This window comes from Amblyomma mixtum, chromosome 7 (genome assembly GCF_055824585.1).
Source record: "Amblyomma mixtum isolate Tamu chromosome 7, ASM5582458v1, whole genome shotgun sequence".
Classification (NCBI taxonomy): domain Eukaryota; kingdom Metazoa; phylum Arthropoda; class Arachnida; order Ixodida; family Ixodidae; genus Amblyomma; species Amblyomma mixtum.
The window spans coordinates 107,374,190-107,391,735 of NC_143018.1; the positions used below are offsets into that span (position 1 = coordinate 107,374,190).

General features: G+C 43.0%; 1 protein-coding gene across 2 annotated transcripts in view; it reads right to left on the minus strand.

The window, feature by feature from the left end:
• Positions 1-3,881: 3,881 nt before the first annotated feature.
• Positions 3,882-17,546, minus strand: part of LOC149337141 (uncharacterized) — a 312,219-nt gene continuing 298,554 nt past the window's right edge. The window contains exons 4-7 of one of the 2 annotated variants that reach the window (XM_089553348.1): positions 16,076-16,196; positions 12,335-12,504; positions 9,361-9,529; positions 3,882-6,317 (exon numbers count right to left, since the gene is read on the minus strand). In XM_089553348.1, the coding sequence (XP_089409474.1) occupies positions 6,083-6,317; positions 9,361-9,529; positions 12,335-12,504; positions 16,076-16,196 (695 nt within the window). In that variant the 3' untranslated portion in view covers positions 3,882-6,082. The remainder of the gene's footprint in view (positions 6,318-9,360; positions 9,530-12,334; positions 12,505-16,075; positions 16,197-17,546) is intronic. The other variant, XM_089553350.1, reaches the window with a different exon arrangement.

Genomic DNA, 17,546 nt, shown 5'->3' on the forward strand with positions numbered 1-17,546 from the left:
CAGAGTTATGTCTTTTTCAGGTCAAGTCAAATTGAGCATCTCGGCTTAAAGGGACCATGAAACGATATTCACTAAGATTAGAAAAGGAGCGAGAACAATCAGTAATCCATCACTCGTCACCGCACCGAAAAAATATTTAAGCTAGCTTCGTTACTGTCAAAGATATCGGTGATTAAAATGATGAAGATATGATGATTAAAAAGGGCGGCTAAAAATGTATGGTGAGGAGCCGCCATAATTGGTTGTGAGCAGCAATTTTAACAATTATTTGTAAATTATGCTCCGTGCAAAGAATTTGGTTCAAATACTCACAAAGAGTACGTCTACAAATCTGTTAGATTAGAATATAACCATAAGAGTCATTTCAGGGTCCCTTTAAGAACCATGTATTATAGCACTCTTCTTTGAATGTATTAGGACGGGAATATCAGGATATTCCTCTGAGCCTTAATTAGAAGACATATTCCTAAACCATCTTTTATTGTTGAATGCATTTTAAAAGGTGTGCCTATGACAAGCTTACCCTGACCACTCGAGAATAAAGAAGTTGCCTTTGTTTAGGTACCTAAGATTATTGTTTCAAAATAGCGTGCACCACAAGGTTTTTTTCTCTTTTTGTGACATGAAGGACTTTTTAAAGTAAAAAAAGCATTTCGTTAATTCACTCCTCTGACTGAATGTTCATCCTACTCGATAGCCAGCTAGCATCAGCATGCATGCTATTCGGTTAAAATCAAATTTCTAAACAAGAATTCTGCAGACTGTTCTCAGTTATTTTCCCAGTCTAAACTGAAAAGTCCAACCCTATTAATGACATGTGTTCAAGCACAATTATTCATTGCAACGACCAGCTATCAGAACAAGAAAAGTGCTTACATTGCATTATGCGTCAATCTGACTTTGAAGCAAATTGCAGGCTTTCAAAATCAAACTGTTAACAGTGGCGTGTAAAAAAAAAAAGATTATTCAGTTTCTGTGCATACAATAAAATGAATAGTGATGGAGAGAGTATCAATAGAGAGCAGCAATCTACGCACTGTGACATCGAATAAACGACACAGGAAAAATTGCATGCAATGTCAAAGTCAATTAGTAACTAGAACGATATCATTTTTGACAATGCACATACATTTGCATAGCATCACAGATTTTTGCAGTGTACTCCATGCTAGGGTATGCATCGACAATGGACAGCGGGCATGAAATAATTTTTGCTAACTCAATTTCAAAATGGTTTACTGCTCATTAAAAAGGCCGCCCAGTTATTATAGGCGAATTGGAACAGGCCAAAACACTGCTTGAACCAATAGAAATTAGACTTCTTCAGAATGATTTCCAGTTCATCCTCATTGAGCTTGACCGATTTCAATAGGTCTTTTCTGACTGGGAGAGCATGCAGGAAGCCATAGTGCAACTAACACTCGTGATCGCCACCTCTTACATGACCTGCCTTTTTGTTTGTATGAACCACTTTTAAAATTATGATGCACCATGTAGTTAAAAAGTTCTACTGATGTACTTTCTCTAGCACCTCCTGCAAGCATACTTTTTTCATAAGCGCCTGCATATTTCTTTATAAATGCATCCACGAACTATAATTCAATGCTTATTAGGTAGTCACAAGGTAAGGAGGTCACCCAATTTTTGTATTGCTCTTGATCCAGAAAAATTCTAGCCACCCCTTGCATATATCATGCAATCCATCTAAAGTGTGAGCGCTCACACATCGCTTGCCATCTCCAAGAAGGGTGATATAGCAAACAAACCACAGAAGTTATTGACGTTTCTGAGATTTTTCAACTCCAAATTAGAATGTGTGCTGCTGTAGAGTGAGTTGCATCGTAGTCACAGCGAGTTACATTGAATCCACACAGCACACGAAGAATCATAACTTGAAATGGTGTCACAAACACACGATCACATAGGCTGAGAAAAACAGGCAAGTTTGAAATTACTTGCAGTCGTAACAAATTGCGATAAAGTGTGACATGGTCACTCAAAAGGAGCATTCAGAAATCAGTACGTATTTCCGATAACCAGGCAGAAGTTTCAGTTTTGAGTATTACCTGTTTTGAAAACGAGTGCTGTCAATTATATGGTTAAGCTTTCTTGCTAGCATGAAGGCAGCAGAAATACTAAGCAGTCTCAGTCGCTGGTAGACATTTCAGCAATGCCTTGCACTGCTCCTACTAACACCACAACACCAGTGACATTTATGAATGAACAACACATGACTGCAACCCAACCACAACATGCACAAGTTGCAGCTTATATATATATATATATATATATATATATATACTGCCTGGCTCAGTTGTAGACAGACCTCTAGACTGACGAAATGCATAAGCGACTGCTGCTCGGTAATGCCTACTTTAGTATAGTCTCACCAAGCTACCACCAGGATGGTGAAAAAGAGAGGCAGTGCACGCAAGCCATAAACATTATGTACAGGTTTGAAATTATAATTCGAAGCCAGTATGTAGCAACATGTTACTATTTCGATTGAAGTAGTATCTGCAGTTCTTTTATATCTTTCTTCTAGTGAGCAATAATTTGTTGTGAATGTGCGCAAGCGATGGGCCGGCACCGCGTCACGTACCATAGGACGGAAGACACAAAGGGATAAAAAAAAATAGAAAACATCATGTAAGGAATGTCGCCTTAATATGCATTGTGCCTTACTAAATTGTAGAGTGTAAGTGACCATCTCCCACCCACCCCCCTCAATATTGTCAAGTAGAAGCACAATTAAGATAAAATCTAGAGCTCCTCTTTGAAGCAAGTGCCAGTAAAAGCTCGTTACAATTAGCACAGAAGTGCAGCCTCATTTGGAAAAGGCATGTAAATTATGCACTGCTTCTGTTGCTCCGTTCGCATAAAAGTGTTCTGTTTTACTCTGCACCGCCAATTTAAGTGGTTAATAAAATTTAATTGTTTTTAGCACTTTTGCGTCATCAAGTGCAAAAAGCGTGCAAGTATGCCTTAATGGAAGTCACATCAGTGAGCACTTTGTCAGGAGCGCAAGAGATGTGTTAAAATGCAGCGCTGCATTGCTGGAGTTTTTATCAAGACATATCCCATCTTTCAGTTTTTTGCTTCCGGTCACAAGAACTATTTCATCTTAACCATAAATGACTTTTGAAATGCTGACTATGAGACATCCTGAAGAGAAGTTTGAACGATGAATGAAGTTTCTCTGAAGAACTGGCCATCACCAACTAAGCAGCAGCAATGCCTTCTGGGTGCAATTTACGGATCTCTCTTTCTATTCTTCATTCCGGTTGCTCAACAGACACAAAAATACTTATGGTGATATGATAAGCATTTACCAGTGCGCATTGGGCAAAGGCCTTCGCTGCAAGAGGGAGGGGTAGCTCAAGCCAAGTGATAGCTCAAATATATTAAGGGGGGACATGGGTCTTAGATCATTTTTTTTATTTACAGACCAAATGCAATGAAACTGCACAGACTTATTCAGTTTCTTCTGCTGATTTCAAATATGCAATTTGTTTATTTCTAGGCCAATTAGTTCCTGATATATTAATATATATCATGCCATTGTCTGTTCAAACAGTAGAAAAGAAATGGGCCACCAGAAATTTAATTTTAATGTGTGGGTAGATACTACAATGTGTGAGGAATGCAACGCTGGAAGCAGTTTTCAGTTTTTTGTCCGTGTGGACAAATGGGCTTAATAGTTAGTTTCATGTGTGTCATGTTTTCTGGCACTGTATGTCTGGTCAACTCACTTGAAAACTACCTATTAAGCCCATTTGTCCACACGGACAAAAAACTGAAAACGGCTTCCAGGGTTGCATTCCTCACACATTGTAGTATCTACCCACACATTAAAATTAAATTTCTGGTGGCCCATTTCTTTTCTATTGTTTTAGCAGACAATGGCATGATATATATAATATCTCAGGAACTAATTGGTCTAGAACTAAACAAATTGCATATTTGAAATCAGCAGAAAAAAACTGAATAAGTCTGTGCAGTTTCATTGCATTTGGTCTGTAAATAAAAAAAATGCTCTAAGACCCATGTCCCCCCTTAATTCCTGTAAGCAAGTGAGCTCACTTTTTCAGCAATGCAAGACATTATTTCAACGCTCAAGTAGGCTCAAGCCATGAAAAGAAGGAAATAAACGATGATTATGCCAACCTTCTTTTGTTTCAGTGTGTGCACTTTTTGTGTCACCATTTCATCACTAGTCTAGTTGAGTGATCACTCTAGAACATCAAGGGCAGTGGTATATTCATTCCTGTGTTTAAGACGCATGCGATCAGCATTGTTTTCGGCTCGAATAAATCATGTATCATGACAAAACTTCACTATGATAGCTAAATATTGTGGCTATTGCTTCCCCAGATGAAAATCGTGACTCGAAAGACTTTAGTGTGGGTACCCATTTCAGCTGGAAAAGAACTTTTCCACCTGAATTTGCTGCACCAAATTTCCAGATGAAGTATCCAGCTGGAAGCAGACGACTTCCCAACTGGTATTGATGGTTTCCAGTTGGGAAAGTGTGGACACCAGTTCAATAATCCAGGTGGAAATAAGAGCTTCTTTTCACCTGAGTGACAATGCCTCTTCCAGTTTGTGGGCCCACCAATATTTGCTAGCCTTTTTCTAGCATGACAAGCTTGCTGTCAGTGGGGCATATGCTCTTCCGCGGAACTGAGACTTGAACTGTGGTTAGCTGACATCAGCTGATGTGACTTTCAATGGGGTAAATGAATAAATTTCTACCATGAGTGCATGCCCTTTAAGGGACACTGAAGACAAATTAAAGTTGGACTGTATTAATAGACTATGGCAATCTAAATACAAAGAAATCACTGTCATAGACAAAAGGGGCTTGAAAAGCTAGAAAAAACGAAATACAAGTGTTGTCACCAGCGGCTGACTTTGTAAGTAAACTATGTGCGTCGAAACTGAATTTCAGTTACGGATACCAGCGACTATGCTACATTACCATTCTCTTCGAAATGGTGCCAACCAGCCTTTCTTGGTGTAGACGCCACTAGTTTAAATCCAGTGCAAGGAAAAATTTTTATCTCAATGTTCTCAGCCATAGTTTCATCTTTTGCGTTTCTACAAACATCAGCATGCCTAAAAAGGGCCAAAGAACAAATTTTTTCTGAGAAAAACTATTCGATGGAGTTGTCCGTAGTGTTCCTTTAAAAGCATGCACCTTCCCTGCAGCACCCGCGCTGACACTTTCATACTTCGGCACTTTCTCCCCACACCCAGTTTTTTCACAGAGACCAGGCCATGTTTGCATCACCTAAAACCTGTGAACTGCGCTTGTGCAGAACTAGCATTCCCGAAGTCAGTTAGCAGCGAGCACACCAGGTCTAACTGCTTCACTGGTAATGTGATGACACCGCTCAATAATGCTTTAAACTTATTACTTAGTTTGAGTAAGTGCTAACTCCCCAACGGACATTAAAACTCTTACGGACGTCTTGCGGACATTCAGGACATCCACAGGATGTCCAAGGGAATTCCAGTACCCATTGGGTCATTGCATCAGGCCTCATGGTTCATGCACTAACAGATTACTTAGTGAGATAATGGAAGCTAAAGGCTCCCTGCAAAAGAATTTTGTGACACAAATTCAAGAACTCACTTTGTAACTCATTAAGGAAACAAAATCCACTGGCTACTTCAAGCAGTCCCCTCAATCTTCAAATGTCCAAGTAGGTTACACCATTCCCATGTGTAGGCAGTTACAGCTGCTGAAACCAGCAAGAACTGCCTGCTACAAACTGGGAATGAGCTCGAAAGCCAGCTCAACTGGACAGTTACATCCAACCGACTGGGCTGATGACCAGTAGTCCCAATTAATGGCCCACGAGTTAATTGGTCCTGCCAGATAGATCCAAAAATGAAAGCGTCTCAACTACCAACAAGATATTGACATTGCACCCAAGCTGCTTTGTTCAGGGTTTTCAGGGTGGACTTAAATCGAACTCGGGTCCTGCCTTCCTTCTCTGTTCCCAAGAAGCAGCCCGGTGCAACTGGGCCAGGTCCTGGCTCTCTTCACGTCGCATTAGCGATGCGAGGCAGGAGATCAGTGCCACCCGGTGAGGACAGCTGAGACTGCCGCGAGTGCCAGCACCACGGTGACCGTCGATGTGAGTGACGGCGCGGCCGAACACAGGCTCGACCCGTAGTAGTAGTTGTCGCAGTGCAGCCCGATAAAGTCCAGGGTCTGCTGGATGATGCTCTCAATGAGGGCATTGCGGTCCGTGCTGCACTTGACCTGGACGGCCGTGCGCACGCAGTGGGCGTACTCGCCGAAGGCACTGCACATTCGCGGAGAGAAAAGACACCCATGAGGAAAGGGGCCGGGCAAAGTTGTGTCAGCCACAGAGTTTTTCAAAAATACCGGCAAAGTTTTTGGCTTTACGGGGGCTTAACATCCCAAAGCGACTCAGGCTATGAGGGATGCCATAGTGAAGGGCTCCGGAAATTTCCACCACCTGGGGTTCTTTAACGTGCACTGACATCGCACAGTACACGGGCCTCTAGAATTTCACCTCCATCGAAATTCGACCACCATGGCCGGGATCGAATCCACGTCTTTCACCATCTTTCACCACAGTGCTCAAAAATAGGACAGAAGCAGAAAGGTAAACATATCGGTGTTTGCCAGCAACTGAAGTCTTTGCTTGAAGAAAACATGAATACATTGACCTTTTTCTCATGGGCACTGCCATATATAGAAGCGGCATCATCTAGCAACAGGTCTCGTCACTACCGCCATGCTGGCTTAAACGGCCAGCTTGCTGCAGCTGCATTTGACTGTGCTGAGTTATCATGTTATCTTGAGTTATCAGTCTTGTGAGGACATCAAAACTGTCTCTGGGGAATATATGCTATGAACATCTGTGGAAGGTTGCTTAAGAGGTGCAAATGCTTATGCAAATTTCTCAAAGGGTGCTTGAAGGAAATGCTGAGAGGTGGGGAAATTCATATCTGGCTGAGGCTCACTTCACTTTCCTCATATCACTGCATTAAATCTACAATGTTCCTGCTCGCATTAATTAACTCTGCAATTTAATTCACTTGGAAAATATCTGAATGTTTTAACCATTATCGTTAATAAGCTACAGCAAATTAAACATTTCCTATTTCAGTCCTCATACTGATTTGCTGAAATACATTTTTTCATGTCTTGCCTATGAAAGAATTTTTTAGATCCTGCGATTTACAGCTGTCATGTATTTAATGTGCATTTCCTTGTGCTTTTGTAGTATCTCACATGCTGCTGGTTGTTACCATTTGTTCACACATTTTTATCTTCTCCTGCCAAGGCCTCATGCAAGTCTAAAGTACCTAAAATTATGTAACTAAATTTCCACTGCAATAATGCTTTCTTTCTTTCTTTGCACTGCAAAACTTTGTTTTCAAAAAGTTTTACAGAATTTATATTATTTATAATAATATATTTATACAATTTATAAGTTTGATAGAAGTGTTCATTACAGTAATCATTGCGTCTACGAACGGAGCAGTCAGCAGAATGCCACAAGCAAGAAATGAGCATGGATTTTTTATAGGCAGATATAATGTAATTTTCTTTGACACAAATGTACCTATAGTTGAAAAACATGGATTCACTTGAATGAATGTGACAAGTGCATAATGTATAGGTTGCCTGTTACTTTAAAGTGTTTGTTTTTCATTTAGTTGTTTGTGTATGCCCCACTTCTCAGAAACAAACTTCTGCTTACGACTATATTGCAAGGCCTGACCCCCCCCCAACTCTCACAATGGGACTTTTTTATACGGTGACAGCATTTCCTCCTGCAGCAGCAGCTCTAAATAGGATCAGACTTGCGTGAATTATTTATTTATTAATTGCATTTGCTTGTGCTTGTGCTCACAAAATGGCAGAATAAACCCTTTGTCAGCTCTGACCACACAGGTCAATGCCAGTCAGCAATGCTGCAGTGGGAAGAACGCCTTGCGTTATGAAAAGCTTCCGGAGAAATGAAAAATGTCAGGCTTCCATGAAACTTATGCCAAAGCTGGAAGTACGTCTATACTTTTGTTTTAAACGAGAGGATTTCCACGTGTATACCAATGAAGTTGAGGCCACAAGAACAGAAGACCATGATATGAATAGAGTCCCAGAGGACCACTTTGTAAGCGTCACGCAGAAAGGCAAATACTGCTTTAAACCAGAGAAATAAAATGCATCGTGTAAGTTGTGTTGTTTCCAATCCCCCCCCCCCCCCCCTCCCTTCTCGCAAGTCCCGACTTTCTTCGCTGAATGTTGGCAACCCTAGCACTGACCAATACAGGACAGCAAGACCTAATGTTATCACTGCAAAAAAAAAAAGACTAGCATCAGTGCCGAACTTCACAAGGAAAAAGACAAAACAGTCTTTCAACATGGACCTTTTAAACATTGTGCCGCAATAAACAACATATGCACCACTGCGTGAGGACAGTGAAGCGAAGAACCCAAAGCATTGTTATCACTGCAAAAAAAAAGACTCCCCTTAGTAGACACTTTTAGTTGCTGCGTACGTAGCGACATTGCGTACGCAACGCTCACTACGTTCCGTACGCTGTAAAGGACACCCCCGTCACACTTTTAGTTGGCCGTACCGCCGCAGAGCAGCTGCGTAGCGCGTTGTGTTGTGTCGCCATCTAGTGACAAACACTGAAAGCGCTGTAGCGCTCGGCTGAACATTTTTCAGTTTCTGACAATATGAATAGTATATTACTGTTTTTAATAGAAGAAAAAATGTATAATGTTTAATGAAGTGCAAAAGTAGGCACATGACTAAAAAAAATTATTCGGTAGGTGCGGTTGCTATGACGATAAACGTACACAACGTTAGTTAGGCTTAAAAGGTCAAAAATCGCCTCATTATCTGAAAAACAAGGGGCATTTGTCCCTAATATTTTGGCGTGTGGGTGAGAGTAGACAAAATAAAAGCTAACAGCACAGTTTAGAGCGAGCCATTGCATTGAAGAAAGCAGCGGCGAAGTGAAATCGGTTCGAAGCGGGCGAGATGGTCGCCGCCATGTTCTCTACGCAGCGCGTAGCATCCCGCGTTGCGTACGCTACGCTCTGCTTTACAGCGGGCGGGCATACGCAACGCGCGGCAAGATACGTTGCGTTCTGCGCATGCGCATTCGTTACCCGCGGTGTCGTTGCGTACGCAAGTTCACTGTGTACGTCCAACTAAAAGTGTCTAGTATCAGTGGCGAATGTCACAAGGAGAAAGACAACACATTCTTCAAACGTCGACCTTTTGAACATTGTGCCACAATAAACGACATATGCACCGCTGTGCGAGGACAGTGAAGCGAAGAACCCAAAGCACTGACCAGCAGAGCCTGGTCTTCTGCTCCTCCTCGGACAACTGCAGTCCACTGGACTTGCGGCTGGACGACTGCTTCCGACTGCCGAGGCCAGCTGTGGCCTTGGCGTGTACGTCGCTGCACCGCTTTATGTCGGCATTCACCACGCTCAGGCAGGTTTGTTGGCTGATTGCTGCTGAGGAAAAGGCGGGCAACACAGTGCATCAGACAACTCCCGACAACCATTCCACTGTGGTCGCGTGCAGCCTTAGCGGAATACGTACAGAACAGGCAAGTACAAAAGTGATCAGAATATGAAGACCATGCAGAAGTGGTATATGTCACGCGAGGATTAAAGAGAGATGATATAATAGAATCTATCACCGCACCATTCTTTATTACCATGTGCCGACAACGCACAGTACATGGGTGTTAATGAATTTCACCTTTAAAGGTGCACTGAAGAGGAATCTGAACTCGTCTTTTTGCCGCGGGAACTCGATCTGCACGTTCCAAGCTTTCTTAGAAACTGCGATTTACTGCCCTGTGTGGCCGATTTCCCCAATTAAATCGAATTAACGTCCGGCTCCCGCCTTTTTTTTAAATTCTGCCTCGTACGGTGGGCGGAGTCGACCAACGCGTGGAGCGCCTTTCACCCAGTCCCGTGGCGGCTTGCCGCTCTGCCATCGGCGGAGTAATACGTAGTAGTCCGTAGTAGCAAATAGTCCGCGCGTATTTTTATTTCTTTGGGCTTATTTTGCGGCTATATTATCTGCGAATGAAACTATTTATTCATGAAAACCTAAAAAAACAAAATAAAGCGAAAGCAAAGCCTCCACGGGACTGAGTGAAAGGCGCTCCCACGCGCTGGTCGACTCCGCCCACCGTACGAGGCAGAATTAAAAAAAAAAGGCGGGAGCCGGACGTTAATTTGTTTTAATTGGGGAAATCGGCCACACAGGGCAATAAGTCACTGTTTCTAGGAATGCTAGGAACGTGTGGATCGAGTTCCCGCGGCAAAAAGACATGTTCAGAATCCTCTTCAGTGCACCTTTAACCCTGTGGCAGTCAGTGATTTGATTGTAAAACAAAGGGAATCAGCGGCCAAAGACCACAGGCATTAAGCCGTTATGGTGGGCAAGCCATGGAAAAGATTAATTACTTTTTCATGGTTTAAAAAATTAGGCGCATAATTTTTTAAAAGCCTTTGCATGCTGCCATGAACTGAATTATGTGCTCTGCAGTTCTCCGCACGACCTGCACAGAGTGTCCCGAAATGCTAAGGCATGCTTTCAGACAATCGGGAAATTCAACTCTTCGTGGCTATCATGCTCGAAAAGTTTTGTGGGCAATTGTACGTGTAAGTATTACACAGGAAGCTCTTTGCCTGGCAGCAGACTCCACTCAATTGATGATGATTCCACAAGGATGTTTCTAAACATTCACCTGCCTTTGGAGCAACCAGCATTTGCCACCTGGCAAGTTTTCAAATGACAGAGTCAGATTCTGCGCACAAACTGCTTGTTGCTGGTGCAGTTTTCAGGCTGACACAGATTTATGAATAAGCATAGAGGTTCGGACTAGTCAGAAGCATCCGAACATAAAAAAAGTGCTGAACACAGGATGCAGAACGGAGGCAACAAACACAAGCCTGACATACAACTCAGCTTCACAATACCAGCAGGATCAAAGTGGAGATTTCATCTTGCATTGTTGTTGGTTGGCACCCTCCATTTATTTTTTCTCCTTAACTCTTTTTTTGTGGTTTCTTAGTTCTTCAGTTTTTTACCTTTTACTTCCCTGACTATTTATATACGTAGTCCCAATATAAGGATTTGCTCATGAGTCAGCACCTCGAGCTTGACGTTTCCTTTCTACGTCCTCTTGTTTGTTAGTTTTGTAGCATTAGCTGTTTAAAGGCTTTCAGTGACTGTATTTGCATGAAATGAAGTCACCATCTTGTGACCAGTAACAAAGCGCAAATATTTTTTCGCTGTTCTTTCAGATTTCCACAGCAAGCTCACCCACCGCACTTGCTAGACACGAGGGAAAGCCAGCTCCTCGACAACACTGGCCATCGAGGCTAAGCACGCAGCACGCATCAGCGAGAAAGAGTTACTACAAATGAGGAAAGCAGGCAGCGCGAGCTGTTGAAAAAGAAAAGGCATTAAAAGAGCTGTGAGGAATAGCAAAGGTGAAAAAAATGGGCAAAAGAGCGCAGAACTGTGCAGCATGAAATGTGGCGGCTGCTGCTACGTGAAAGGCCGCATGCGTTAATGTGGCACAGGCTTCTGGCGTAATGTTGCAGATTCTTCGTTCTCGATTCACAGAATTAAAAATTACCTGCTGCAGAAAGTTAGGGGCCTTAAATATATGCTATGCAAAAACAGCGCGAACAAACGGGGACGAAAGGAAGAATACAGAGGAACAAGTGATGTGTATTCTTCCTTTCGTCCCCGTTTGTTCGCGCTGTTTTTTGCATAATGTATCACCAACTTACCCACTTAGCTATCCTGTTTAACTATATGCCACAGCACCATACTTTCACATGCAGTCGAGGCAAACATACTCTGTCAAGAAGTGCTTGAGATTGGGCTAGTTGGAACATGATCATATGCAATATGTGCGCTGCTTACATTGACTGTGTCCTACTCTTTTCTACCTCTTTACCTTATATATTTATGTTGTCATTCATAAATTTAAGAGTAGCATTAAAATGCTTTTGAATCAGATAAGACACAATAATTTCAACAAATTCATATTCATATACTAGTTAAATATTAATCATAACCCACATGTTCTCGATCTGTCATACTTCGTGGCAGCCATCCTAGCTAGCGACAAAAGTGACTGCAACAGCCCGTGCCACCTCTTCCCAGCAAACCAAAAACCTCTCAAAAACGTCTAGAAACCTCTCAGAGACGTCTAGCTAGACGTCTCTGAGAGGTTTTTGGTCTGCTGGGTTCTTCCTGCGTAAAGATGTCCCCTGAGCAGTGCTCACCTGGGGTAGGCACACTCTCGATGCGGACCGGCGTCCGGTAGTCGTCGCTGCACATCCAGGACATGGTCGGTTCGCGGTCGTACAGGTACAGGCCCACGAACTGACCACCCTCTCTGTCGCACGTCAGGCTGACCGCACGCCGCAAACACCGCTGGTAGGTCATGTACCTCCTGCAAGGCAAGTGAGTCTCGTCTCACCCGGTCACCTTCCAGCCCCCCTTCCTCTGAGCACATGACCAGTATTGCAGGGCCAGTTGTGGTCCCACACAGCCCAGCACAGCAGTACGAAGCAGCAAGGTTCACTTCTTTTAGTTACCAGTACAGCGTGTGAAGAGAAGTCAATAGATTTATTTATTTATTTCTGATACCCTCATGGCCCACAGGGCATTATTGAGGGGAGTGGTGCATAGATATAAAATGAAACTGTTACAAAAAGGGGGTTAACGCATACATAGGCATGCCTACAAAAAATGATACGCATGATTGCAAAAAAAAAAACTAGCTGCAAGAAAATACATGATTCAAAAAAGCGAAACAATACAATAATTAGGAATACCAGCACCAAAACGAATAAATTCACAAAAACAGTCAACAAACATTTCATGTAAACACAAAGATATGAATTAGAACATCACCCTTCATAGAAACATTGAACGGGTACGATGGCAGAAGGCTACTAACAGAACAAAGTGCATGCGAAAAAAAAAGGAACAGGGCTAAATACACAATATGCAAAACGAAGTGAACCAACTGAGGCTATGGTAAACCATATTGTAATGACAACAGTGCCCTAAACTCATCAAGGTCCTTTGCAGCTACAATATGTGGTGGTAGGTGGTTCCACTCCGACTTATATGTGAGGACTTAAGCACCAGTGGAGGTGACAGAGCAGCCAAAAAGGGTTTTAGGCAGAAGTGCTACTCCAACGAATATACAGATTATATGCAACCAGTTCTGACCAAGCTAAGGGCTTGTGTGACGGATAAACACAAAAACAGCAATCTAAAAGTACACAACACTGCATCAGTTAATTCTGAATGTTCATTCATGCAATTAATATGCTGTGACACCACTTTGAAACATGCGGTACACTTGAATATTCAAGCACAAAGGGTTCCTTCGCGTTCTGTCATCAGGCAAGAAAGGTGGTGGCCTTCCAGAAAAGCAGAAGCTTTGCCTGGAACATAGGTGCCCCTCAGGGTCTGTCTATCAGATTCTGAGACAGAAACCACTGCTGTAGAAAAGGTCACAGCCACTGAGAGTTGACAGAATAGCTCATTGTGTGTGTATCTGGATGTAAAAACAGTAGCCTTGGACACTCTGCTTCCAAAGTTTATAGTTAGTAACGCAAGAAAAGGCACAGATGTAATGCAAAGATACAAGAAGAACTCTATACTTCCGCTGATCGTTCCCACATGCAGACAACATATGTACAGTCATGAACAAAAGTTTGCGGGATACATATTCCAGGAAAGAAAAATTACTTCTGTGCAGTTGGGCAAAACATGGTAATGAAAAGCAATGAACAAGAAGACGACATGCGTGCTGCATACACTAGAATAATACCAGCTGAGACTAGTGAGGCAATGAGGAAATAAATGTTGATCCACTAATCCACATCCCGCAAGCTTTTCTCGAAGACTGTACAAACAAGTCAGTATTAGCAGGCACCTCTCCACAGACAACACCTCCACAACTACAACCGAGAAAAGCCCTTATACAACATATCTAGCTCCCTCTTCGTTAAAGGCACACCCAAAAGAACTCCATCCAATTCTTGCTTAGTAAAAGATCGATTATATGCCTCTTTCTGGCTCTGTTGATGTTTCTTTTGCAGCAAAAAATCACAGTTATTGGTGAGAAAAGTAGATTAAAAAATGAAGGCCTTTTACGCGATGGCATAGAAGCCAGCGAAAACCCGACTCCTCCTTCTACGGTAACCCCTCTGCAGTTATGCATTCCTATACTCTTGCAATATTCTTTCTTTATTCTTTATTTCATTTTTCATTTTCTCACAACAACCCTTCTCCTTCCACAGTAACCACCCTCTGAGTGGTTCCCATGGCAGCGCCGACGACTACGACGTACTACTACTAGACGTGAAACCCACGAACGGCCGCTTAACAGCCGTCGCTGCAAAACACAAGGAATCATGAACAGAACATGGAAAGCTGAACTGGTTATTGTTGAACTGACATCAGAACATATGGATAGCACTGCAGTGATTCGTTTGCCATCTAAGACTGGCAGCTTCGTTCTCATGGGCATGCTACTCTCGGCAGCAAAAGTTTGCAGGTGCAGGTGTGTGGAAAATGATTTATATCAGTGAAGTCACATAAATCAGTTGCCTGAAATGTGCAAAGGTATTAATTAGGAGAGGTGCATGCTCTATCCGCTGGTTACAACCATGCATACATGGGTGAAAAGGCATAACTACAATAAATTTTTTTTCTGTGAAAACCCATCCCACAACCTTTTGGTGCCGATAATATGTCGGAATGCTGTTCCTGGTGTCTCTTCTTGGCACTTTCAAGAGAATCGCATTTCAGGGTCATTTTTTCAGCTGTGACTGTGGTTAAAAAGACGGTTAAGGGCTAACTGGGGAGATATATAGGAGAGGCCTTTGTCCTGCAGTGGGAATAGCTAGGCTGCTGCTGCTGCTGATGATGATGATGATGACAATGATGGTTCTGGTTTTCTCCACGGCTGTGCAGCCCAGGAACTTCCGAGCACCGATGTATGCGCTCGTGAGCCCATTCATAATGAAGTTTTCAATGTTCTTCATCTGTGCAGGGTTTAGGACAACCCATCAAAGGTAAAGCTACTCTGCTCATAGGCGCAGCTCTTATCAAGGTGGCTCAAAGGCCAATCTCCCTTTGTCTTCATTCCCACCTTCCTTTATGTGTCCTCACCACTGTCTGCATGAACATGCATTGCGTTGGTGGATCGCGTGATCCCACACACACTACAGTAGACTCCCTTTAAGACGAACTCCAAGGGACCATGAAGAGTGTTCATCTTACCAGAAGTTCATGTAATCAGGAGTGCTTCTAAAATGATGTTCGAGCATGCAGTGTGTGTCCAAATACTTCGTATATCTGAACAAAGCCATGAAATAGTCTTTTAGGAAAAAAAATAACTGCAACATAAGCATTTATTCCACTACTAGTGCAGTGCATCAGGCACTATTGAGTGTTGCCCAGTCTGTTACTTTTTTTTTTTGTGTCTGTCAAGAAAATCGTCTGCCTGCTACAAGCGTAGGCATATCACTTAACCTTCCGAGATATCCTTCAGTGCCCTTACAGGGGAGGAGCAGCGACAGTTCTGCTTTCACAGAATCGCCCTTTCAACGGAGACGTGGTTAGGTCTCTGTTACTCCCCGTGTCACACAGATTGTCGGTGGTGCGAAAAAGCTTTAAATTTTTTAGCTTTTTTTTCTTTCCTTCCGCTAAAATACTGCTCGAATGGTCGAGTAAAGCTGCATGGCTAGGGCACGGCTGGTCGTGGAAGTTCATCTTAACCAATTAGCACGTGTGCAGTGTACATCTTAAGCAGATTTTTTTTGCATTGACTCTATGTGAAACCAAACAAACGACCACCACTGTTCATCTTAACAGAGGGATCATCTTAAGCGAGTTCGTTTTAACGGGAGTCTATTGTATATGATACCACAACTTCAATGCTCTCTACAGAAATCAGCCCAGCATCCCACTAAACGAAGTTTGTCACTCATGAGACTTACCTGCACTGCTCCTCAGAGGGGTACTTGCTATTGAGCTGGTACTTCTTCATCTGTGTGTCATAGTCGTTGTTGCAGCGTTGGACTTCAGGCTTCTGGTAGCATGCGCCATCTTTCCAGTGCTCTGCAGTGGGAAGCAAAGTAACAGTGCGCATGACTGTCAGGCCTGCATTCTGATAGCACAGAAGAGCATCTGTCGAATGACAGGGATACAAGGCACAAAACACAGCTCGAAGAAAGCCAGCACAAAATTGCAGACAGCAGAAGAATAGAGAAATTGGTAGGCTGAAATTCTTCACTGACTTACGATCCAAAGAACAGAGTCAAGATCAAGTGCTCTCCTTTCCTATGTCTTCACCCGCTCTGTCTGCATGCGGTAAGAATTCGCGAGCAAATTGGGTGACATAGAAGGCCGTAACCCCCATTCTTAATTCCTGCAAGACAGACCACGGTCATGCTTTGAAATGTGAGCAATTTGCTGGTATGCATACAAAAGCAGAAGTGATCATCCAGCTATGCATCGTGGGGGGATTTGGTCATGGTCTTTTTACAAAGTCGAATGTGAGCGCTGCCCTTGTCATTGTGCCATACTTGAGCTTTTGTACTGTTTCGGTGAGAAGAAAGTAAGCTGCCATATGCAGGATTTCATGAACTGCCTCCTGTAAAGGATTAGCTTTGCTTGCGATGGCCTCTCCAGTCTTATAGGCCTGTGGCCTTCTTGAACATGTTTGCAAGAAGCTAATGGGAAGCAGGAGGTTTGGAAAAGAGGATACTCACTGCAGCACATTTCATCACCACATTCATCATCATCATCATCGTCAGCCTGACTACACTTAATGCAGGGAAAAGGCCTCTCCGATTTCTCTCCAATTAACCCAGTCCTTTGCCAGTTGAAGCCACCGTATCCCCACAAACTTCTTAATCTCATCCGCGCACCTAACTTTCTGCCACCCCCTGCTACGTTTGCCTTCCCTTGGAATCCACTCCGTTACCCTCAAGAACCAGCAGTAATCTTGCCTTCACATTACATGCCCTGCCCAAGCCCATTTCTTCCTCTTGATTTCGACTAGGGTGTCACTAACTTGAGTTTGTTCTCTCACCCACTCCGCCCGCTTGCGATCTCTTAACGTTACACCTATCATTTTTCTTTCCATAGCTCGCTGCGTTGCTCTTAACTTAAGCTGAACCCTCTCTGTTAGCCTCCACGTTTCTGCCCCATAGGTGAGTACCGGTAGGATACAACTGTTGTAGACTTTTCTCTTGAGGGATATTAGCAAACTGTCATTCACGATCTGAGAGAACCTGCCAAATGCTCCACCCCATTCTTATTCTTCTAGTTATTTCCCTCTCATCATCCGGATCAGCAGTCACTACTGCCCTAAGTAGACATATTCTCTTACTACTTCGAGCACCTCACTATACCGATTGCGAACTGCTGTTTCCTTGCTGGACTGTTGAACATTAACCACATTAA